Source organism: Vulpes lagopus, chromosome 12 (genome assembly GCF_018345385.1).
Source record: "Vulpes lagopus strain Blue_001 chromosome 12, ASM1834538v1, whole genome shotgun sequence".
NCBI lineage: Eukaryota > Metazoa > Chordata > Mammalia > Carnivora > Canidae > Vulpes > Vulpes lagopus.
Genome location: NC_054835.1, coordinates 43,358,445 through 43,384,379, shown reverse-complemented (window position 1 = coordinate 43,384,379; position 25,935 = coordinate 43,358,445). Strand labels below are relative to the sequence as shown.

The 25,935-nt window shown below is 43.5% G+C and overlaps 1 protein-coding gene across 2 annotated transcripts; it reads left to right on the top strand.

The window, feature by feature from the left end:
- Positions 1–13,265: 13,265 nt before the first annotated feature.
- LYZL6 (lysozyme like 6) lies at positions 13,266–17,495 on the top strand. 2 transcript variants are annotated; one of them, XM_041726226.1, is made up of 4 exons: positions 13,266–13,404; positions 14,381–14,539; positions 15,449–15,527; positions 17,148–17,495. In XM_041726226.1, exons 1-4 carry the CDS (start codon positions 13,266–13,268, stop codon positions 17,215–17,217), a joined length of 447 nt encoding a protein of 148 aa, XP_041582160.1. In that variant the 3' UTR covers positions 17,218–17,495. The 2 variants fall into 2 exon arrangements, 1 of the variants encoding a protein (XP_041582160.1); XR_005983189.1 differs by lacking the exon at positions 13,266–13,404 and having other exon boundaries at positions 14,481–15,514.
- Positions 17,496–25,935: the final 8,440 nt, after the last annotated feature.

The following is a 25,935-nucleotide window of genomic DNA, read 5'->3' as shown; positions in this document are numbered from 1 at the left end:
GCTCATGGAGACACCAGGGCTCTGTGAGTTAGGCAGCAGGGGTTAAGCCCCTCAAATGTTAAATGGGGCGAGTGTGCCCACATCACAGAATCAAAGGAATGAATGTACAATTTCTGGCACAAGGTGTGTGCTCAACCAAGTCGGCTTCTTTCTCAGGTGCCTGGGTGGGTGGCTCAGTTGGTTAAGCATCTGCTTTTGGCTCAGGTCATGATCCTAGATTCCTGGGATTGAGCCCTGTGTCAGGCTCCCTGTTCTGTGGGGAGCCTGTTTTTCCCTCTCCCACTCCCCCTGCTTGTACTCTCTTTCTCTGTTGAATAAATAAATAAAATCTTTTTTTTTTTTAAAGTTTGCTTCTTTCTGCATAGGCAGCTCACAGAGTCAGAGCCTGCAGCAGTCAGCTTCCTTGTTCTTGCTGAAGGAAAAGGATCAGCTTTGCCCAAACTGAGCCTGTCCAGGGTCATCCACAACTGCTGCTCCCTGGTGCTGTTGCAGCTGTGCCGGCTGGCAGCCACCACTTCCCAGGTCTGGCTTGGAACCTCTGCTGCCCCTAGAATTTTCCTGTGCTCCCCAGAAAGGCCCTGGCTTCTCATCAACACTACCTGCTGCCTCTCTTCTCAATATAACCTGTGTCCACTATCCCCAGATTGGGTCCCATCTGCATAAAGAAGGGCTTTTGGTCTTCCTGGGGTTGCTCACCTTTAAAAATGACAGTCGTGGCTGCCATATATTGACCCTACCTGGGCCTGTGCTTACATCCTCTCTCTCCCTCTCTCTCTCTCTCTCAGTCTCAACTCCGCAGGGCCTGTGATAGGATTCCCATTTCATAGGTGAGGCTCAGAGAGGTGAAGGAACTCATTCAAGGTCACACAGTTGGTAAGTGGCCGCCCCCTCTGGCTCCCAAGTTTCTCCCCTGCACCATACTGTCTGCTTAACTATCTCTTTCCACCTTCTACTTCAAAAGGCAGACATTCTCCTATGTGATTCTAATATGCAGCCAAGTTTGATAACCATTACTTTTTTTAAAAGATTTTATTTATTTGAGAGAGAGGGAGAGAACACAAGCAATAAAATCTTTTTTTTTTTTAAAGATTTATTCATGAGAGACAGAGAGAGGCGGGGGGGGGGGGGGGGCAGAGACACAGGCAGAGAGAGAAGCAGGCTCCACGCAGGGAGCCCCATGTGGGACTCGATCCTGGGTCTCCAGGATCACGCCCTGGGCTGAAGGCGGCGCTAAACTGCTGAGCCACCCAGGCTGCCCTTAATAAAATCTTAAAAAAAGAAAAAAGAAAAAGAAAAAAAAAAGCACTGATTCTCAGCATTAACTATGGAATCGCCTGGAAAGTTTTTCTAAATGCTAGCAGTGTGGGGGGAAGGGTGGAGTTGGGAGCAGCGGGGAGAAGGTAGTGACTGGAAGGGGATACTTAGGGCCTTCTGGGGTTGTGGTAATGTTCTACTTTTTGATCTGGGTGCTGGATACTTGGGTGTGTTCACTTCTGTGAAAATTGTCGCATTGTACATTTATGATTTGTGTGCTTTTCTATGTGTTACTCTATAGTAAAAAAAATTTAATTAAGGAAATAAAAAAAGCAGTTGTCATCAGCTACTTCACTGTCCCCTGGGAAAAGGCCGTCTGTGGCCCTGGACTCATCAATCTTGAGGATGCTTTTCATGGCATCAGGTAGTTGTTGGCCTTTGAGGGTGCTCCTGTCCTTGGCAATGAGCACACCTGCTTTCTTACTGCTGATGCTTCTTCGTGGGCCAGTGCCATGCTTAGCTACAGAATGCCCACTGTTGCTGCAGCGGCAGTACTCATCAACAGTCAGGCCCTATGGCTAGGCTCTAAAGCTCCCTACTTGCCATGGCTGGACTCATACGACTTCATGCTGCCCCAGTCCCAGGACCTAGGACAACAGGAATGTGAGCAGCTAGGGTCCAGCGTCTGGGCCTAAGCTCTGCATCCTCTGCTCACTTCGGCCTTGTATCATAATCCAAGTCACTGGACACGTCTTCTCTGGTCTTCACTCACAGACTCTCCAGTTTTTTGCTGGAGAGTGTGAGATGACAACTATATTTCCCATTGTCATTTGCAGCTAGGTGTCATCAGGTGCCTCAGTTTTGGCCTATAGAATGTAAGTGAAGTAGTCTGCACAATTCTGGGAATTGCCCTAAAAAGGAAAGTGCTCTTCTTTTCCCACTGTTCTTTCCTGCTGCTTGGGATAAGGCATGAAAAGAATGAGTTCCAGAAGCCAGACTGTGCTATGGAACAAAAGTCATGCTTTAGGGTAAAAGAGCAACATGATGGGTGAGCCCTTTGTCATCTTTGCCCTATGGAACATCCTGTTGGCTGTGAACTGACTCCCTCAGGGCATTTAACATGAGGGAGAAATGAGCTTCTACTCTACTTGAGCCAACGACATTTGGGGTTCTCCATTCCTATCAACCCAACTGAATCCTAACTGACACCATTCAGGACTTCTGACTTGACCTTTGGCCCGAGTTCCCGCCCAGTGTGAGGATGAGGGTCCTGGCTTGCTCCTCCTACAGACTGGAGTTCTGCCCCCTACCTCATCTCCGTGGTTGCACCCAGCTACCTGCTGGTGCACCCCATCCATGCTGCCCACAGGATTTTGCATTGCTGGACTTCCCTCTTGCCAAGGTGGAAGACAGCCAGTTGCTTTCCTGGAGTGAGCCCTGCTTCCCTCTCATCCCCTTACCCTTGGCTCCTGCCCTGTGCCTGACTGGCTGCTCTCTGGGCATCTATAGCAGGGCCAGTGCCTATAATACCTTCCCCAGTGGACAGGTCCAGGAGCAACCAGTTCCTGAGATATAAAGACAAGGGTACTTTCATTTATCCATTCAACAGATGCTTACTGGGGACACAACAGTAAGATGAAGTTGAGAGGCAGGCCTGGTGCTGTGGGTACAAGTGGTCTGTAGAATGAGAGGATCAGACACAGCCATCAAAGACACTAGAACTCATCACAAGAATTTTCAGGGGTTTCCTTTAACAATATGCCCATGACCTTGGCTACCTGTGCAAGCCTGCGTGAGTCATTACCATCTCCAGCCCTCAGCTCCCCCATCTGAGCATGAAAAGGCTGAATTGGGTGATGTTTATGACTCTGCAAGTCTGTCTCCTTATGGAGGGGGTAAAGGGCCCTGGAGCTCTTCAACCTTGCTAGCTACTCATGGGCTCTGCCTGACTTGGGGCCATAAAACAACTCCTGTTTATTTATTATGATTTCGTGAGTTGCACGGGGCTCAGCTGGACAGTTCTGGTGACAGTTCTCTTAACTCCACTGACCTCAGTTTGCTCACACGGAAGTGGAGATAATCACATGTACCCAGAATTCTCACAGAATTTACGAGATAATCCCTTAGGGAACTGAGAGTAAATGAGGGAAGTTTCTCTTTATAGAAATAATCCAGCTAATAAATGAAGAAATGATGGGATGCCACCATGTTTAACCCCCAGGGAATTACTGGGTGTAGGCATTGAGCATCAAGAGCTGCTAATGTCATAAGAAGGAAGCTAACTAGACATTAGGTCCTTTCTGTGGGAGAACACAACACCTAGTATGAAGTAGTCTTACCCCCCACCCCAATCTTAATCTGATCAAACTTCTAGGCTCAAATACAGGAAATACAGAAAACAGAGCAATATGTTTAACTATATCATGGATTTGCAATAATCAAAGCCTGGACTCTGGACAATCTATGGTATACATGACATGCCTTCTTCAATGATACATCACAAGGAAAGAGAGAAGGATGAAAGAGAACCTATGGATTAAGGGAGATTGAAGAGACATCAACCAACCACACCTGAGTGCATTCTTATTTCCATCTTGATAAATCAAACTGTTGAAAATGCTTTTTGACATGACATCTTTGGAAATTTGGATACTGAATATGTTACAATATTAAAGGATGATTGTTTTAAGAAATAGAGAGATAATGTGTGAATAATAATTGACAAAGTGCAGAGAAGCACCCAGCATCAGGGACCTATTATAAAATATGGCTGGGGAGTGGGGATGAAAGACTGCTGGATGTCTTACCCCCAGTTTGACCATTAGCTCACACAAGTCCTTTCACCTCCCCAGACCTCAGTTTCCCCATCTATGAAATGAAGCAAATGGACCCAATGTTTAGCTTTGGCCTCCTTTTGCTTTGTCTTCACATGTGCAGCCTTTACTTGGTACCTGTAACCACCCCACTGTGTGGCCATAGAAGCATAGAAGCAGCAGAATGGGCAGAAGCCCAGAGCTGTTGACCCCTGCAGAACCTAGAACAGAAGAGACCACCTCCTTGAGGCACCTTGCTTGGAGAATCAAGCTGCATGATCCAAGGTGGGGTGTTTTCTCCAGGAGAGAAACCTCTGGAAGACTTCAATTACCCAAAAACCATGGGCATGAGTATCTGCTCACCAGGCTGCTTTGGCCTTGTTCTCATAACTGGGCATCCTGGGGAGTTCTCTTGACCTGTATCTTGATCTGGTTATCTGCTCAGGACTCCAGTTGAGGTGGGGGACTGCTGCCTCTGATGTACTCCTGTGGGCACAAATGAACACTGCATGGCTACAGGTCACCTGCCCCTCGATTCCTTGTTGCTGGCCTCTGCCCACCTGCCCTTCAAGTACCATCACTGAGAAAGTACCAGTTTTAACATGGAATCTTACACAGTGTAAATGCTCAGCAAATAAGGAGGGAAGATTTCCCTCCTGGACCCTCAGAGAGGCTTAAAATTCTCTTGAAGCATCAAGAGCTTTATCTTCAGGAGGTACAACTAAAATAACAACCACCTGCTACCAACACCAACCAGTTTATTTTATTTTATTTTTTTTTAAATTCTTTTTTTTTTTTTTTATTTATGATAGTCACAGAGAGAGAGAGAGAGAGGCAGAAACACAGGCAGAGGGAGAAGCAGGCTCCATGCACCGGGAGCCTGATGTGGGATTCGATCCCGGGTCTCCAGGATCGCGCCCCGGGCCAAAGGCAGGCGCCAAACCGCTGCGCCACCCAGGGATCCCCAACACCAACCAGTTTAACACAGGAACTAAATAACACCCTGGCCCAAAAGAGAAAGAAAGACCATGCTGTTAAAATGAGCATGGATAGAGTAACAACTAAACCCATTATGTTGGTATCAAACCTGGATTCAGGGATCCCTGGGTGGCGCAGCGGTTTGGCGCCTGCCTTTGGCCCGGGGCGTGATCCTGGAGACCCGGGATCGAATCCCATGTCGGGCTCCCGGTGCATGGAGCCTGCTTCTCCCTCTGCCTATGTCTCTGCTTCTCTCTCTCTCACTGTGTGCCTATCATAAATAAATAAAATTAAAAAAAAAAAAAAACCTGGATTCAAATCCTTACTCTACCTCCCACTAGTTCTGTGATCTTGGGCCAGTTACTTAACATCTCAGCAACTAATTTCACAAGAGTGGTGTGAGGACAACATGGCTCGCTGCATACAATGCATACAATGGTTGACGTCATGCCTCACACACTGGGAGGGCTCGGCATGTGTTAGCAATAGTTCTTACAGGGAAGCCTCCATTGTAGCATCCCCTGGGTGTTCCACCATCTCCTCCCCACCCCCATTACACCTTCTTCTTTTTTTTTTTAAAGATTTATTTATTTATTCATTCAGAGAGAGCGAGAGAGAGGCAGAGACACAGGCAGAGGGAGAGGCAGGCTCCATGAAGAAAGCCCGATGTGGGACTCGATCCCGGATCTCCAGGATCACACCCCTGACCGCAGGCAGCGCTAAACCACTGTGCCACCGGGGCTGCCCCCATTACACCTTCTTTACACAATTACACTTTCCCTTGTAAAAATCTTTCCAGTGCTTTGTTCTTTAGCTTGGTTGGCTAATGGCATCTTGTCTTGTTTTACAATGGTGGGGTTCCAGGGAAAGTGGAAAGCCAATACAGAGGCTACTCCAGGCCCGGGAGGTCTTCCAAAGGCATCTTGAGAATTACAAGACATTGGTGCCATCTCCAGCTACTCAGTGTCAGCCCTGCAGCTAACTGGCCTGGAGCTATGGCTAGCTTAGCTGCCCCACTGGAGACAGGACACACTTTCACAAGATGTGGTAGCACAGTTGTCCTGGCTTGAGGGACCAACAAGGTGGAATCAGGACCCAAGGAGACGACAGCCCAAATATCAGCTCTACTACTGTGTAAGGTGGAGATGATAAGGTCCACCTCTTCACCTGCAGAACACAGAGGAGGGAATTAAAAATATTGGTGACCAGCAACCCACACATCCTGTATGTGGGTCGCTGCTGGCCTCTAGTGGCCACTGGATAGATTGCACCGGGAGTTGGCCTGAGGACAACGATGGGAGCCCCCCTCCGCTCCCCCCGCCCCCCCACCAATCGGCCTGTCGCTGGAGTTCTCAACCATGGCAGACTCACAACTCCCTTTTCATAAAATTATATTGCGTGTAACTATAATATACCTTATCCAGGTAAATGACATGTTTATAGTGTACGATTTGTTAATTATTGACATATGTATGTACCCATGAATCCACCATCCTGATCAAGATAGTGAACATCTCCTCACTACCAAAAGTTTCCTTATGCCACTCAATAACTCATTCCTCTGTCCCGTCCTGCTTCCCCCAATCCCAAGCAACTAGAAACTGCTTTCTGTCATTCTAGATTAGTTTACATTTTCTGGAGTTTCTTATAAATGGAATCATGCAGTATATACTTCTTTCTTTTTGCTCTGACTTCTTTCAGCATTATTTTGCAAATGTATCCATGTTGGTGGGTGTACTGATGGTTCATTCCTTTTTATTGCTGAGTAGCATTCCATTATATGAGTGTACTACCCTTTGTTTATCCATTCAGAATGATGGTAATTTTTAAAAATCAACATAATGCCCTAAATATAAGAGAAGCTGAAGGAAAGTAATAAAATAGCAGGTAAATTCCATGTAAGTGCTCAGGCATGATCACAATAGAACATACAATGATGTAGTCAGACACTTCATCTATACGTACAGTTTCGTAAACCCACTTGGCCAGAAGCTTCAGTTTGGCTCCAAAGCCCAGCAGTCTGCCACTCCAAGGGTTACAGTGCTGTGTGGCCTGATGCTTGGGGACTGAGAGAGAGCAGAGAAGGTGGGCACAGCTAGATTTCAGCTCACTGAGATTTCTTTCTCACAGGGCTGACTATCAGGGAGGCATATTTCCTTTATTTATTTATTTTTTAAGATTTTATTTATTTACTCATGAGAGACACAGAGAGAGAGGCGGAGACATAGGCAAAAGGAGAAGCAGGCTTCCCTCGGGGATCCTGATGGGGGACTCAATCCCAGGACCCCAGGATCACGACCTGAGCCAAAGGAAGATGTTCACCCACTGAGCCACCCAGGGGACCTGCATGTTTCCTTTTAGATCATCAGCATTGGCACAGCAAGATCTAACCCTAAAGCTCTATGCTCATGACTAACAACATTCAGGCCCCAGGTGGATGTTTCACATCTTACTCTATGTGGATGGGAGAAAACATGCACCTGCATAGAAAGGTTTAACAAAAGCTTAACAGGACCCTTGCCAGGTGCTATCTCAGAGAGCAGAGACCTTGAGCAGAGAACTTAGGTAAGAGAAAAGACAAATTAATTAACTTGTCAGGTCTTTCCTCTCAGCCTGAATGCAGTAGATTTGAGCACAAAGAAGTGTCATTTTCTAGTAGGCTCTGAGTGTACAATTTCTTCATATTTCATGTTCCTATTTGTGATTCTGGTGCTACACGTGAATTTGTATTAGTATCTGCTTCGGTTGTAAATGGAAGCTGAGGAAATGTTTGCGATATCACATAAACCACATTACACATTATTCAAATTTGTATCTGTATCTAGACCTTTTTTTTTCATTTTTTTAAAAAAGATTTTATTTATTGATGAAATACCCAGAGACAGGCTGAGGGAGAAGCAGGCTCCGCGCGGGGAGCCCAATGCGGGACTGGATCCCAGGACCCCGGGGTCATGACTTAAGCCCAAGGCAGACGCCCAACCGCTGAGCCACCCAGGTGCCCCCTAAAGGGGCATTTTTAGACGATGAAAAGGCCCAACATTGATTCAAAACAAAGAAAATCCGAATAGTGTACTAACCATGGGTATAGAGGGTTCATCATACTGCCCACTCTTGCATATTTTGACTTTGAAAATAAAATCTTTGCAAATACGCTTTTGAGAAGTAATGCTTTCCGCCTCTGCGGCAAGGACTGCCTTTGCTCCGCACGCGCCTAACCCGGGCCCGCAGCGCGCCCCGCCAGCCGGGAGGAGCCCAGCGCCCCAGGACGAGCAGCGCAGGGATGTGCAGTAGGCGCTCGCAGAGCCCACGCGCCTGCGCAGCGCAGGCACCCCTCCCCCGGCTCCTGTATCTAGACTTTAAACATAATGCTACTAATTCTAGTAGGTATACTAGGTATATGTTTGTTATTCACCCCAACATTGTTAGCCCAAGCTGCAATGTCCTGCTGCCCTGCTGGGAAGGGAAGTCTCAAGGTGGAAGGAACAGGGCAGCACCGCCCACCCACAAGCTCTTCCTACTTTCTGTCGGCCCCTGCCACCCTGCTTCAGAGGGTAGAGTGCCCATCAGTCACAAAACTTTCCTTTGCTTCCTTTCTGCTACAGTTGGAAGTATCTCTGATTTCTTTGGTGACTCATGACACTCAGATGTGCAACTTTCATGGGGAGGTGACAGGTCGTTGGGTCCCCAGTTCCCCGATAGTTAACCCTGTTCTCTCTACTAGGCAGGTCTCCCTTGGCTGCAAGTGACAGAAACCCAATTTAAACTCCTTTCTGCAGGAAAGGATATTTCATGAATCACAGGATTGTGATAAGGTTAAGTGTGTGTTTAGGTCTCAGGAAGGGTGAACTCTAGGATTGGCATCCTGTGTGGACTCTGCTCTCTCTCCAAGAAGGTTTATCCTCTCAAATGGGCTATAGCCATATATTCCAAACTGTCAGCTTCTGGCCTCCTACCTGAAGGCTTCCCGTGAGAAGCTGAGTTGCTCAATTTAGTTTCAATTCAAAATATAGCAGTGGGGCCATAGGCACCCCCTGTCACCTGGATCTCAGGGCTCTGTGATTGGCAGCTTCCACTACTTTACCCCATGGGAGAAGGAGCTACCCCCAAAGGTTCACCTTCACCAAAGGGAAGGGTAGTGGGCAGATAGAACAACCAGAGCACTCTGCCCTGCCCCACCCAGTGGTCTTCATCACAGTTATCACCAGTCCTAGACCCATGTGTAATTTCTGCTGGAAGCTTGAGTGGGCCTCAATTTGCATGGTTAAGACCAGAGTATTTCCAGGAGAATGATGATGTCACAGAACTGGGGTTCCAGAAGGCAGGCTGGCCCAGCACTCGCACCTTCCCTAGAACATGGGGAGCTGTGAACTGGGTGGGGCTAGAGTATAGGTCCTGTGGACCAGGCTTTGTTCTAATGACTCTCTAGGAAAACACTGGGCTGTCTGGGACCTGGGGTCAGAGAAGGCTAGGAGAGAGGTAAGCTTTGGAAGGGAGTGTGGGAATGCACCTGCCACAAGTACTGTATTCCCCTAAGGAAACCCTAAGAGGGGAGGGGACTTCATGGGCAGAGACAGAGCTCCCTTCTTGCCAAGGCTCAGTGACACCTGTCTCTCAAGGAATCTACTAAGTCAGAGTAGAGTAGGGTTGCATGAGACATACTAAAAACTTATTTGTGGTTTGTCTGAAATGCTAATGTAATTGGTCATCCTCTAATTTTATTTGCTAAATCTAGCAACTCTAGAGTGAGAGAGAGAGAAGCAAGAGAATGTTCACAAGCTCAGGCTGGTATGAAGTGAGTCCTAGAAGACATCTGTGAGGAAACAGGACCATCAGGGGAGTCATCTTGGCCAAGCAGAAGTTGCCTGACTCTGAAGCCTGGGGATGGAGGAACACAGGCCTTTGCCCTTGGGAACATATACTTAGTTTAAGGGGAAACACACACACACACACACACACACACACAGTGACAGAAATAGCCCCATCCTTTGCTTTCATCAGGTTGACAGTTTTGAAGAATATAGGCCAGTTATTTTATAGATTTTCCCTCAGTTTGACTTTGTCCAATTTTTCCTTAGGATTAGATACAAGTTATGTATCCCTGGCCAGAATACCATATAAGATATATGTGTCCTTCTTGGGGTATCACTTCTGGAGGCACAGAATCTTTCTCTTTCATTGGAGGTGTTCATTTTGATTGCAAGGTCCACATACTGTCTGGTTTCTTTGCTACATAGTTTCTGTTTTTCCCATGCAACTAATACATGATCTGTGGGGAGATACTCTAAGAGCATGTGTATGTCCAGTTCTTCATCAAGCTTCCCACCACCTCAGATTTAGCCCCCATTGATGATTCTTGCTCAGACCAATCTTTGATGGTTGCAGAATGGTGGCTTTCCAACTTCATGACTACCTCCACATTTATCATATATTATTGTCAGTAAGAGTCCTACCCCATCCCCATTATGTGTCTATTACTATTAAGGACTCATGGATTCCTATATCATTCAGTAGATAATAATCCATCACTATCGTTATTTATTTTGATGGTCAAATTGTCCTAGATTCCCTTAGAAACCACTGTGCATTAGTTCTGCAGATATGACACTAAAGGCACAGCAACAAAAGAAAAAATAGACAAACTGGTCTTCATCAAAATGTAATTCCTTCGTTTCAAAGAACACCATCAAAGGGCACCTGAGTGGCCCAGGAGTTGAGCGTCTGCCTTTGACTCAGGGCGTGATCCCGGAGTCCTGGGGTTGAGTCCTGCATTGGGCTTCCTGCATGGAGCCTGCTTCTCCCTCTGCCTGTGTCTCTGCCTCTCTCTCTCTCTCTCTGTGTCTCTTGTGAATAAATAAATAAAATCTTAGAAAAAAATCAAGAAAGTGAAAGGTAACCCAGAGACTATGAGAAAATATTTGCAAATCATGTATCTAGTAAAAAACTTTCACAACTCCATAAGAAGACAAATAACTAAAAAAATGGGAAAAGGATCTGAATACTAGATATTTTCCCAAAGATCCACAAATGGTTAAGGAGCACATGAAAATTTCATTAGCCTCCAGGGAAATGCAAATCAAAACCACCAGGTGATACCACTTCACACCAATTAGGATAGCTGTGATGGGAAAGTGTCGGCGAAAATTGTGGAAAATTTTGAAACTTCATACACTGACACTGCTGATATCAGTGGAAAATGGTACAGTCACTTTGGAGTTCCTCCAAAGTTTAAGATTTATTGATTTATTTGAGAGAGAGAAAGAGAAAGAATGAGGGAAGCAGACAGAGGGAGAGGGGGGAAAGAGAAAATCTCAAGCAGATTCCCTGGTGAGCATGGAGCCCAACCCTGGGCTCAATTCCATGACCCTGAGATCATGACCCAAGCCAAAATCAAGAGTTGGATGCTCAACTGACTGAGCCATCCAGGCACCCCAGTTCTTCCAAAGTTTAAACTTTAAGTTACCATATGACTCACCAATCCCGCTCCTCAGTTTATGACCAAAGAAATGAAAACTTTTGTCCACACAAAAATTTGTTCGTAGCACCATCATTCATAACAGCCCCAAAGTAGAAACAACCCAAATGTCTATAAAATGATAGAGAACAAATTGAGGTCTATCCATACAATGGAATATTATTCAGCCATAGTGAGATCCTGATACATGCTATGCCATGAATAAATCTTGAAAGCATTGTTAAGTGAAAGAAACCAGGGACAAAGGCCACATAGTGTATGACTCTATTTATGTGAGTTGTCCTGAAGAGGCAAATCTGTAGAGACAGAAAGTAGATTTGTGATTGCCAGAGGCAGGAGGGAGATGGAACAGGGAATGACTGCTAATGGGCATAGGGTTTCTTCTTGGGTTGATGAAAATGTTTTAAAATTGATGTGGTGATAGCTGTACAGCTCTGCAAACACAGTAAAGAACTATTGAATTGTGTACTTTTTAAAAAAAGACTTTATTCATAGAGACACAGAGAGAGGGAGGCAGAGACACAGACAGAGAGAGAAGCAGGCACCATGCAGAGAGCCTGACATGGGACTCGATCCAGGGTTTCCAGGATCACACCCTGGGCTGCAGGCAGCGCTAAACCGCTGCGCCACCAGGGCTGCCCTGAATTATATACTTTAAATGAAGTGATTGTATGGCTTGGTGAAATATATATTGTGAATTTTATCTCAATAAAGCTGTTACCAAAAATAGTGTTCCAGATTTAGCCTGTGGGTACCCCTTGGAGCTCTCATGTCCATTTGACATGCTCCAATCCATATTTTTAGCCCTTCTTTACTTCCCAGCACAAAATAATCCAGACTTAGCTCATATCCTTTCCTACTCCAGCCTAGGAATCAACTTTTTCCCTAAAAGTCCTGCTTCCTTTTGGGGGAATGCAAAACCAAGATCAAATTTCCTTTAATTATCATGACAACCTTTTAAGTAGGTATTAGTGTATCTTCATTTTACAAATGAGGCCCAGAGAGGTAAAGTGTATTGCCCAAGGTCACAGAGCAGCCCTGTCTTTGAAAGTAGGCAGTGTGAATCTAGAGCTCTTGCTCTTCCCTCCTTCCCCTAAACACAGAGTGTGAAGGTGAAGGTTATTTCTACATCGAGGTCACTTTTATTTGCTTTATGATTTGTACCTTTGAGTGGAAATGAAAGTGTTAGACCCATAAACAGCTTCCTAGGAATTACACAAGGCAGTGTATGCCCTTGGGAAAAGTCATGTGTCTTGTATCTGGGGGTGTGGGGTGTGGAGAGTTCAGTGTCTAGTGTCCTAGCCCTTCCACAGCACATGTTCAAACGCACACACAAATACCAATGAAGTACAGTTCTCATTAATCTCCTTTGCCACCCTCACTCCCCACCCTATGCTCAAATACAGCCCATAGCAGGGTGCCCATTACAAGAGTGAGGATAGCTAAAAGGGCTGAAGACCTATAGATGAAAGGAGATCAGCCTCAGTTTTTCACTGTTGACATTGGGCAATGGGTACATGGAGATTCATGATACTATTCTTATTTTGTAAATATTTAAAAGTTTCTATAATAAACAACTATATAATGATAAATGAGAGGGAAGAGAAATAGCCATGTGGGGAGCTGTGAGTGAGCTGGGACATGTGGCTGCTCTCTCCAGATTCCTCAGGTGTTGGGAGAAGACCAGAGGCACGTCTGTGAGATCCTCAGAAACACAGGCCCTTGACTGTACCTCCTCTCCTCCAAAGATGACAAGGGTGCTGTTCATGTCCTTGGTCAGCTTCCTCATTGCCATAAATCAGGCCAGCCTCATCAATCGCTGTGACTTGGCCAGGGTGCTGCGCAAGGAGGACTTGGATGGGTTTGAGGGCTACTCCTTGAATGACTGTGAGTGCTGCTTCTCACACCCCTCTCATTTCTCCTCCTCTCCTGGTCATGCCCTGGGTGGCCATCTTTCTGTCATTCGTCTTTCAAAGCCAAGTTCAAAAGGCAGCCCTCCCCAAGAGGCCCTTCCCAACATTCCATATTCATTCCACAATTATTAAATGAGCACTTATGTGCCAGGAACCATTTTCAGTGCTGGGGATATAGACATGAGCAAAGCCCCTTCCTTTACAGCGTTCACATTCTAGAGGGAAAGGCAAGCAAGAAATAAACATACACATATAGATAAAGTACTTCCGGTGGTGATAAATGTCATGCAGAAGAATAAAGCAGGGGGAGTGATTGGTAACATTGTCCTAGAAGGGGAAGTCGAGGAATGCCTCTCTGAGAAGGCAACATCAAGCAGCACTCAATAAGCAAAGGACCTGGCCACCCAAATTTCTAGGGTAATAGCATTCCAGGCAGAGGGAACAGAGGGTTCTAAGGCTTCATCCTACTCCATGATAGGGATAGCTGCCTTTTGCCCAGACTTTGTACACACTGGTCTTGTGCTGTCTTTCTCCTTTTATCTTGTTTTCGGGCTTTGTAAGGTATGTATCTTCATTCTTGTACTATAGGCCCCTTGAAGGCAGCATCTACATTTGACCTAGCTACATGTCCCTAAACTGGGCTTTGTACAGTTCCTGGGATGCAGTAGGTGGTCATTAAGTGCAGGAAGCATCGATGGACAGATGGGTGATGACTGGTTGTACTGAGGGGCGGGTGGGTGGCACGAATGGTGAGAGGAGAAGCTAATGGATGTTTCTAGCCCACTTGCCCCATCCAGCCTCTTAGGCCTTGTTTCTTTCATCTGCTTCCTGATCTCCCTCTTTCCTCCATCTCCCTCCTCCTTCAGCTCAAAAACCCTAAAAGAAACCCTCTTCTAAAAACCTAAAAACCTAAAACCCTCTTCTAAAAACCCTCTTCTCCCTGTTCAAAGGGCTATGTCTGGCTTTTGTGGAAAGCAGATTCAACATATCGATGGTAAATGAAAACGCAGACGGCAGCTTCGACTACGGCATCTTCCAGATCAACAGCCATTACTGGTGCAACGATTACCGGAGTCACTCAGAAAACATTTGCCACGAGGACTGTCAAGGTCTGGCCAGGGCCCCAGGGTGGGAAAGCTCTACTCACAGGACTTCTCTTCCTATTCAAAGTCTGGGAGTGTCCCCAGAGGGACTGCCCATGGAGTCCAGAAATGTTTTTGCTGAGCAGAGGACTTGACAAGTGGCTGTAGTGCCCATCCACTTAGCAGATTCTTTGGTGTACAGGATCTAGAAAAGCTCTGCATAGTTAATAGCAGAGCAGGAGCAACAGCAGCAGCCAACATTTCTTGAGAGTGTGTCATATACTAAGCACTTTACCTGCAGAGCCCATCTCACCCAGCGTTTCATGTGATGGAAACTATTATGATGCCCACTTTACAGATGAGCAAACTGAGGCTCATAGAACCAGTGCCGAATACCAGGCTGGTGGCCCTGAAGGCTCCACTCTAACCATCAAGTAATAACTTTGGCCAATGTCTGATTAAAGGCCAAGTGCAAACTGCCCACCTCAGAGCCGCTCCAGGAGGCTCCATAGGTCCATGACTTGGACCTTCTCTCCTCTTTCATACTCTGATTCATATCCCTAGACTCTTCATCTGAAGAGCCTCCCTGATCAGGCAAGATTTACCTTGGTCTCTATGCTGCCTGTTTTGACATCTCCTTTCCCTGGAAACCCTCAAACGTGGCATGAACTACCATCTACCCTGACTAGGAAGTATGGGGGTAAACAGTTGTCCTGTCCCTCCTGGCCCCACCCCCAGCCACTCCCTGTCGCCATTGTGGGGATGTCTAAATAGGCCTCTGGGAGGGAGGCTTTGCCTAATCTGGAAATACTCAGCCCCTGGGGGGTACATGCCAGGGCAGGGGCAAGCCCAGCGAGCTGGAGCAAGCCTTGTCTGCCTCAGTCTTAGTCCTCTGTTCTCACAGGTGCTCTCTCTCTCTCTCTCTCTCCCTTCCAGACATACTGAGCCCCAATCTTCTCTCAGCCATCAGCTGTGCAAAAAAGATTGTGTCTGGAGCAGGGGGTATGAAGAACTGGTGGGGAGGACACTGTGGGGCTAAGGTAGCAGCCAGAGCCCTGGGAAGGTTGTAGTGACAGAGAAAGGCACAGTAGGCAAGGACTAGACCCTTTTATAGCCTAGAAAAATGTGGGAGAGTGGCAGGGCTTGGAACTCTGACTTACAATACCCAGGACCTGGGTCTTTTTCTGATGTACTAAAATTATTTTAGAAGGGGGCGTCTGGGTGGCTCCGTCAGTTGAGCGTCCAACTCTTGATTTCCACTCAGGTCATGATCTGACAGTCGTGATCCAAGCACGGAGTCAGGCTCCACACTCAGCACAGAGTGTGCTTGGGATTTCCCCTCTCCCTCTGACCCTCACCCGTTAGGGCTGTGTCATTCTCTCTCTCTCTCTCTCAAAATAAATAAATAAATAAATAAATATTTGGGCACCTGGGTGGCTCAGTGGTTGATCATCTGCCTTCAGCTCAGGTGGTGATCCCCAGGGCCTGGGATCGAATCCCACATCAGGGAGCCTGCTTCTCCCTCTGACCATGTCTCTGTCTCTCTCTGTGTGTCTCACATGAATAAATAAAATCTTAAAAAAAATAGATCTTTAAAAAATAAAACAATAAATAAAACTCTTCTGGATGCAGTAACAAAGTAACTCAAGTGAGTTGAGGGAGCTGTTTCCTGAGGGCACAAGGTGTCTCACTGAGCTTACACAGGTGCAGCTAGACCTCAGAAGGTAGTGGAAGCAGAGCTGGAAAGTGTCAGCCAGCTTTTCCTGGCAAGTTTCTGCCTCCTGGTGCATTTGCTTCACTACTTTCTTGGTAGAGAGCAGCATTCTCTGCTCCACATTCCACAGCACACACTCTGGCTGCCCAAGTGGATGGGCTAATGTCCTGAGCAGCAACAGAGACTGCCTAGGCTTAGTCCCTGTCCAAGTGCCTGGGATAAAGAACCTGATTGGTTCAGTTTGGATGCAGATCCCTGCTTGGTTCCATCAGCTGGAGGCCTGGGAGCAATTGAGCTATACCGTCACGGTTGCCACAGGGTCCCCTCTCGCTAATTGGCAGCAACATTTTCTGTAAATGTAAATGCTCCTGTCAGCATTTGTCCACGATGGTGGACATTAGGATGTTTACTTTACTTTTCTGAGCTTCAAACCGGATATACACAGAATACAACTGGCTGTATATACAACTGGCCAGTTGACTACAACTGGCCTCCAGGCGTCTGTGAGGATGGAGGGAGTTAAGTGCCTTGCCTACTCTAGAAACACCACGCAGAAGGGACACTGATGGATATTAGGGCTGACCTGTTCTGGAAGGAGAGTCAATGGTTGCACCTGAGATTGATTATTTATTTATTTACCTTTTAATTTATTTAGTAACTCTCAGCCTTCTACAATGGTGCTCTCCTACTTCAGAGGAAGAGAAGGATTTGAAAATGTGGAAGCATATCGGGTGGGGGAAGTAGAGGACAAAGACCACAGATAGGGGAAATTTAAGGGACGAAGCAGAGGGCCAGGGGGGACAAAGCAGAGAGCTAGGAATGAAGGGGATTCTGAGCACTGCTCTAAGATCTGGGTCATGTAGGTGCAGAAGGAGCTTACTGAGTAGTAAAAACAAGAACCAATCTGTTTTCTCTCCACAGGGTAGCATGGAGGTTGCACTGTGCAGGCCGGCCACTCTCCTACTGGATGACAGGATGTTTCTTGGGATGAGACAGGACACAGGGCTGTGGTAGAGTCATTCCAGAGCTCCTCTTCTCACTCAGGAATTCATTTCTCCTTCCTCTTGCCTCTGCTTCACGTTATTTTCTTTCCTTCCCATTTACAAATAAACCTGACCAGAGCCCCCAGGAATAAATGGTTTTCTAGGGCTTCCTCCTTGTACCTATCTGAGCCCAGGCCTCTGGTTCTGACTCTCATTTGCAAACCAAGAGGACCACAATGAAGAAGTTGTTATATTTGGATAATTATTAAAGCATTCCTTGTGCAAAGGATGTGTTGATTTATTCATTTTTAATTCTAGATATATTCCAGTACCTAATCTAAGAGTGTGGCAGGCACTCGAAGAAGGAAAATAAACCACAACTATTGTTCTTGAGGTGTTTATAAGCTACCCAGAGAAGCGGAGACATACTCAACTAATGGGTATAATAATTGAGTGGATACATACAATGAATACAATGGATAATGAGATGGGTAATAAAATCTACAATTTTTGGTTTAAAACAGTATCAGGATCCCGGTTATTCCTCCAAAGCCAACTATTTTCAAAGTAAAAGAAGATTCCGAAGAAGATAATGGGTGGGGCTAAGGGTCTTGTATATTGAGGTGGAGAAAGTAGTGCTGGCTGGGGTCAAGAGATGGTGCCAGGTGCCAATGATTTGGGTGTGCTTTCAGAGAATGGGCTAAAATCTAGATGTTTAAGAAAATAAAGGCATCTTTATTTGGGATCTGAATGTGCTAATGCAGAGTAAAACGTGCATAAGGACAATGCAAAGACAGAAAAGGGGCAGCTGGAGGAATGTCCTGCACATAGCTAACAACACTGTTTGACTAAACTGTCCCACTTGGGCCACTGATATCCCTACTTCTGGGCCTTCACTTGGATTTCACAGACCAGTAAAACATCAACAAAGTTAAGGCTGCATTAAGATTTCCAACTTTTTATTTTAAAGCTCAAGTAAAAGCACTCATTAAAACTATCCTCTATCAGCAACTCCTCATAAAACAATTTTTTAGCATGAAAAACTAAGGTCATATTTTTAGGATAACAAAATGGGATAGATTTTGTTTTATGAAAAAGAAAACAAAAGTAAACCCTGATTATATGGTCCTTTTCTTGTTTTGCCAAGGACTGGTGAAAACTTCATCAAAGACCAGCTCCAGTCTGAAAACCACTGTTTAGAAACCTCAGGACTTTTTTTTTTTTAAGATTTTAATAATTTATTTGTTCACGAGAGACACATAGAGGCAGAGAGATAGGCAGAGGGAGAAACAGGTTCCCTGCAAGGAGCCTGATATGTGACTCAATCCTGCACCCTAGGATCACACCATGAGCGGAAGACAGATGCTCAACCATTGAGCCACCCAGGCGTCCCTCATGAAAGCATTAAGCCAAAGTATTCTATCTTTAGTGATCGTTTCCCACACGGAGTTGACAAATCTAAAATTTTTAAAAGAGATTTTATTTATTTATTCATGAGAAACCCACAGAGAGAGGCAGAGACATAGGCATAGGGAACAGGCAAAACTAAATTATGTTGTTTACGGCTGACATATGATAGGTAAAACTACATTTAAAAAAGCAAGGAAATTAGAGGTCCCTGGGTGGTTCAGTCAGTTAAGTGTCCAACTCTTGACTGGGCTCAGCTCATGATCTCAGGGTCATGGGATAGGGCTCCACACTCAGCCAGGAGTCTGCTGGAGATTCTTTCTCTCCCTCTGCCCCTCTCCCATCAATTAATCTTTTTTAAAAATTAAAAAAGGCAAAGAAATTATTAAAGTCAGGATAATGGTTACTTCTGGGGAATCAGAGAGAGGGTTGTGATTGGAAGGGGCACACTGAAGCCTTCTGGGATGCTGGCAGGGCTTTTTCTTGATACAAGTGGTGTTTCATGGGTATTTGCTTTATAATTATTAAACTGAATATTTATGTTATGTACACTTGATGTGCATTTTTTTAGTTCTCAAAAACTTTTTTTTTTGGTTGGGGAAAAAAAATCAAATGGCTTTACCTATAGTGCTGCTCTATTTGTGTATGGGGCTTCCAACATAGAATTTAGAAAAAGAGAGGAGGAAATGTCAGTTCTGCCAGTATTGTTGTCATCTAAACCAGGGTTCTAGCAGAGACTTTGTGATCCAGAGAGTAGACATTAAATATGCATTTTGGTTCAGATAGTGGATGGCTGCGTGTGTGTGTGTGTGTGTGTGTGTGAGAGAGAGAGAGAGAGAGAGAGAGAGAGAGAGAATAAAGAAAAAAAAGGATTTGAGTGGAAACAGCGCAGAGCTCAGTACTCCTAAATTAAAGAAGAATTAGTATATTTAGGTGGCACCATTACACAGGTTTCCCTCCCAGATGGGAGTTAGTCCTGTGTAGTAAATAGTTGTAGTTGTTTTGCATTTTGATGCAGAAATAACCTTTTCATTTTTCAGAATTCTCAGTGAAAATTATTTGACTGAATTACATAAGGACTCATTTGAAGGCCTGCTATCCCTACAGTATTTGTAAGTTAATTAATCACTTATTATGAGTTTTTAGTTATATTATCTGTAAAATAAATATGGGGTTCAAATTAGATAATCACTACAATTTCTTCTAACAATAAAATTCCATCTCTAGCATTAAATATCTCATATGCATTTTCAGTTTTTTAATTCTATAGACAAGATAAAGATAGAAAAAGACCCTTCAGTTATAGAGCAAAAGGGGTAATTAGGTCTGAGCAATTATGGATGCACATATGAACCTGTCTTGTAAGTGTTCATATACCGTGTGCTTACATTTATACTTAGTTTATGGCTCATGGATCAAATCATGCTCAGGTCTGTCTTTACACAGCCTATGAGTTAAGAATGATTTTTACATTCTTAAAGGGCTGTAAAAGAGAAAAGAAGAGAAAGAGAAGAATATATGACAGAGACCATATATGGCCTGCAAAGCCCAAAATGTTTACTATCTGGCCTTTACAGAAAAGGTTTGAAAAAGTTGGTTTAGTAAAATGAGAGGAATTAAAATTAACCTCAAATTGTCACCTACAGGACAAGAAAATATAGAACACTTACATTATTTTGAATGCCATTAACCCAGAATGTTTTTAGTAATTTAATCTAAATTAAACATTTAAATATTAAATATTTAAGCAGGTGAATTATGTAAGCAGTATTATCAAGTACCTATTAAGTTACCAAGAGAGCAGATTAAGGATTTCAGTGGGAATTCTAGCACCAGTATTAAAAATAGATGTTTAAAATGATGGTTAAGGGGTACCTGGCTGGCTCAGTTGATAGAGCAAGTGACTTTGGATCTTGAGGTTGTGGGTTTGAAACCCACATTGGGTATAGAGATTACTTAAGGAAATAAAATCTTTAAAGTAAAATAAAATGATGGTTAAGTGGTATGGTTAGAAATGTTTACATTAAGCAAACATATCAGAAATGCCCCTAATTTCACTAATTCCCCAGCCTCATTGTCAAGGAGGAAATGCTTCTTTAGTATTTCTAGGTATACATGCAGAGATACCATGTTCTTTGCTATAAAGGTTCAATTTTTATCTTTGTCTGTGGCATCCAGAGCTGTGTAAGTCATTAATCCCTATTAATGATGCTCTTGAGCAAATAGAGTCTTCTTGCAAATGTAGAAGGTTTAAGGATAGTGGGTAAAAAAGAGCATGATATGACACTAAGAATAGTCCTTTAAGTTATCAAACCTTCCAAGTCTTAGGGGACAGCCACTCTTGTATTGGTTTTCTTGGCTACTTCTGCCATCTGGACTCTAAACTTTACAAACACCGGTTGGAGAAAATCAAATGAGATAAACTGCTCAAAGGATTAGGCACTTCGTTACTACTACTATGAAATACTTTGTAAGCCAATAATTTTATGTTAGCTGAAGTGTTCCAATTCATTAAAAAAAAAGGTCAATAAAAAGCTAATATGACAGGCACTATGCCCAATATCATATGCACTCAGATGATTAAGACAGGCTTCCGGGATCCCTGGGTGGCGCAGCAGTTTGGCGCCTGCCTTTGGCCCGGGGCACGATCCTGGAGACCCGGGATCGAATCCCACATCGGGCTCCCGGTGCATGGGGCCTGCTTCTCCCTCTGCCTGTGTCTCTGCTTCTCTCTCTCTCACTGTGTGCCTATCATAAATAAATAAAATTTAAAAAAAAAAAAAAAAGAAAAAAGACAGGCTTCCTACCCCTGTAGGAACTCATGATCCCACAAGGAAGATAAACAGAAGCTCAAACCATAATGCATAAAGCACTAAGTGGATGACAAAGTGCTGAAGAGGTGCAGAAGAGGGAGCCATAAAGTCATAAAACCACATTTCTTTTTACACAGTCATTTTGTTTCTGCTATTCACTACCCAGCTCCTTATATTTATTTTATAAATATTTGAGTTTTATGTCCATGTGTCAATTTTAAACATGGTAGACAATGCAGATGAACACAACTAGTCCATACTTTCAAGCATTTTATGCTCAGAGGAAAAAGGATGCAAAAATAACTATATTAAAAATAAATTGGAATGCCTGGCTGGCTGAGTTGGTAGAGCATGTGGCTCTTGATCTCAGGGTCATGAGTTCAAGCCCCAGGTTGGGCGTGAAGCCTACTTTAAATTTTTTTTCAAAAGAAGAAGAAATGGATATGGGCAATGAGAGGTATAAATTGGTTTTGGAATACAGATGAGGGAGAAAAGACTTCGCATTGGATCAAGGAAACTATTAGAGCAATGCTGTTTCAACATGACCTTTAAGAGCTATTGGGTATCATCAGAAAGACATTTTAGGGAGAATAAGCTTACAAAGGAGACCGGGAGAAAGGCAAAAAACAGGAAAAATATCTTGAGTACCTGTAGAGTAGGAGATTAGAGCTAGTCTTCTAGGATTTTGAAGGCCGTGGATTAACATGCCACGCTACTGGATTATCACAGGCAGTGCTCCAGGACAAGCTTTAAACTGCAACGGAAAAATAAAGAAAGAAAGAAACTGCAACAGAGTCATTTGGAGGGCGTGTCAGAAAACAAGCTCCACCTCCACAGTTACTGATTCCATCAGTCTAGAGTAAGGCTGAGAATTTGCATCTTGAGTAAGTGCCCAAGTGATGCTGGCATTTGAGAACCACTTGTGGAGAATTAGTCTGGTGACTGTGTGCAGCATGGATTAGAAAGGGAGAGACTAGAGATGGCAATGCCAGTCTGAAGAGTAGGTGGAAAATGAGGGACTAAGGCTGGAATCAATGGAAGCATGAGGGTCAACTATTATCAAGAATGGGTGTTTTCAAATAAAAATCCAGTACTATGTGGTGTTTTTTGTTGTCTCACCACTTGCAACTGAAACAATTAATAAATTCATGGAATATTAAGGCAAATGTACAACCAAAAATGAATTTCTATTAACATGATGATATGATTCTGAGTTAGTTCAAATTTATGTATTGATTAGAGGAGTAACTTCCTTTCAATTTAAATGAAAGGATATCTTTTATTTTTTCTGGTATTGAATTGGCCTAGAAAAATAGAACTAAACCAAGGAGGTGTTCCAAAATGAGAATATCCCTTTTAATATTAGAAATTATAATTATAGGGGCACCCGGTTGGTGCAGTTGGCTGAGCATCTGACTCTTGGTTTTGGCTCAGGTCACAATCTCTGGATCCTGAAATGGAGCCCCCTGTTGGGCTCTGCACTCAGTGAGGAGTCTGCTTGGGATTCTCTCTCCCTCTCCCTCTGCTCCTCCCACTTGTGCATGTGCACAAACACACACTCTCTAATAAATAAATATTTTTAAAAAAGAAATTATAGGGGCAGCCTGAGTGGCTCACCGGTTTAGCGCCACCTTCAGCCCAGGGTGTGATCCTGGGGACCCTGGATCCAGTGCCACGTAGGGCTCCCTGCATGGAGCCTGCTTCTCCCTCTGCCTGTGTCTCTGCCCATCATTCTGTGTGTCTATATGAATAAATAAATAAAATCTTTTAAAAAATAAAGAAAGAAATTCTATGTGGAGGTCAAAACTTTGAGCTCATAATCTAGAAATTGATGAGGCCTCAAATGTCCTCTAATCAATTCTTCTGCTCTCAGGAAAGATTACTTCCAGAATCTATCAAGAGCTGTAGTTACTTGTTTCATTTATGAAAGTGAGACTCTTTTAAGAGAGATGAGGAGAGTTAGGGGCTCTGGAAGGTTCAAATAACAATTCCTAAGGTTCAGAGTTTAGGCAAAAGCTACTTATTCAATACTATCAGCCTACTAATTAGGTATCTAATGGCTAATTGAGGCAATATTTTCCTTTTACTTTTCCTAGAGATTTATCCTGCAATAAGATACAATCTATTGAAAGATGTACATTTGAACCACTACCTTTTTTTCAGTTTATGTAAGTTACAAATATAATTTCATTATATTTGGAATTTTTGTTAAACTTAATTGTAAACCTCTTTGTTACAATCATTTTGAAATATGATTGTAATTTTATTAGTAGAAAGCTACTAAAATTATGTAGCGAACCTTTTTTGTCTGTAGCAAAGATTAGTGGCTTTAATAAGGTACCACTTTTGAATGGTAGTAATAATCATATCTCTTTCAGATAAAATCAGGAATGAAATAGATTATGGAAAACCAGCAGTGGTTGATAAGACTGTAGATGTGCTACTGGCATCTAGTGGGCAGAGGCCAGAGATGCTGCTAAACACCCTATAATGCACAGGACAGCCCCTCCTAACAAAGAGGATCCAACCATAAATGTCAATAGTGCTGATGTGAAATATTTTTCTAGAGAAATAAAGATTACCTAACACAAATATTTATGGAGCACTTACTGATTTCTATCTAATGAAACACATGTAGAAACATGAAAATATAAATCTTTCATGCACATTTTTTTAATTTAAATTTTAAAAAAATTTTAAAAAGCATATCTTCCATAGTGAGATAGTTTCAGGATATGGAGAGGGTATTGAGATTATGTTTCATCCTATATAAATTGGAATCACTGCAAAAGGATAAATGTTCTGAAAGAATATCTTTTTTTCTTCTTCTTTTGCTTGTGTCTTTTTTTGTAGAAATCTTCGTTGCAATTTACTCACAGAAGTGAGCTTTGGAACGTTTCAGGCCTGGCATGGAATGCAGTTTTTACATAAGCTGTAAGTGAAATAGAAAATGAATACATGTAAAAAATAAACAGACAAACAATATGTAAAAACATCATACATTTATTGGCTCAGTGGATGTAATAAGCCCAGTATGAACTCTGAAAAGTATGTCTTAAAATCCATTCTTTTTTTTTTCAAATGAGGAAACGGAGGTACAAAGAGGCCAAGAGGCTTGTCTATCTCATAAATGGCACTCTCAGCTTTCCCTGTACTCGGCTTTGGTATGGGCAATAAAAGGCCCCAAGCAAATAACACCCAAATCAACATTATCCTGGGAATCCATGACAATGAAGCTTCACCAATCGGGGCATGGTCCTTGAAGTTCCAACTTTGAATTTAACTTTGATTCCTGCTAATGTGCAAAGTTCCTAACTGCTTCAATGCGTGCAAAATAAAGCTTCAAAGAACTAAGTGTAGGGGAATGCTCCAGGGAGCAAAAGTGTGGGTGCTTCCTCAGCCATCAGCTTCTTTTAAATGGTAAAGCAGAAAGAACTGCTGAGAACCTGCCACAGGGCACTTCTCTCACCAGTTACCCAGAACATTATTTTTCAAAAAATGTATACCTCTGAGTAAATCATCTGGGGGCCATAAGAACCTTTGAGGTATGGTAAAAGATATTGTTTGTGTTAAGTTGTGTGAAAAATGTTCATGAAATACATTGCTGTAGCATAATTCCATGTGGCTATTTCCTGACTCTTCTTCAATAAGAAGTGTGTTATTCCCTTTCGGCTGGAAAATTCTGTGATTTCCTGGTGATATAAACAAATCATAGTGGGGGATGTTCAAAGGCCTGAGGGGGATTTTAGACTCAAGGTGAAGATCTTCCTCTAAACCTGACTTTGGAAATGATTATCTTACCTGTCCTGTAGTTCAGAAATATTATTTCACACAGTTTATTTTAGGATAGATGAAGGTGTTGAGGGTGTGTCTGGAGCTAGAGGGACAGTTCCTGCAGATGCCTATCTGTTGAAGGCTCCTCTCTCCTCCCATTAATTTGCTGATGCCTAACTTGGAAAAAGAATACAGAGGGTCAGTTTTTTGCTTGCGAACACCCCGGAGAAAAGGCTCATTGGGTTTCTGCACCAAGAGGTTTTGGTGCATCAATATAGTGCCTTAAACTCACCATCTATATTTCTAAGCATGCTCTCACACCAAGAGCCTCTTGGAAGAATCTGAATTTCCAAAAAATAAATAAATAAATAAGTAAATAAGTAAGTAAGTAAATAAATAAATAAATAATCTGACTTTCATTAAAGTTATATGGGCAACACAGGAAAGAATATGGGGGAATCAGTTGATAAAAATCAATGAATTCATTGAAAAACATTCAGTGAGTGCCATGTCCAGTACATGTCAACACTGTACTAAGTACTGGGGGTACAAAGAATAAGACAGGGACTGTCCCCAAGAAACTTTCATACTGGAAGGAGAAAGATGTTGACGGGAAAACACACGGGAGCCGTGCTGGCATCCATGCAGCAGGGTAACAATGTAGGGGGTTGACAAAGTAGTGAACAGGTTGTGGGATAGAAAAGACTCTTAATGGATGAGGCAACAGCTTGT

Coding starts and splice junctions, on each gene's coding strand:
- LYZL6 (XM_041726226.1), top strand. CDS start 13,266: ATGACAAGGGTGCTGTTCATGTCCTTGGTCAGCTTCCTCATTGCCATA. Junction 13,405..14,380: donor GGGCTACTCCTTGAATGACT/GTGAGTGCTGCT, acceptor CCCTGTTCAAAG/GGCTATGTCTGGCTTTTGTG. Junction 14,540..15,448: donor TTGCCACGAGGACTGTCAAG/GTCTGGCCAGGG, acceptor TCTCCCTTCCAG/ACATACTGAGCCCCAATCTT.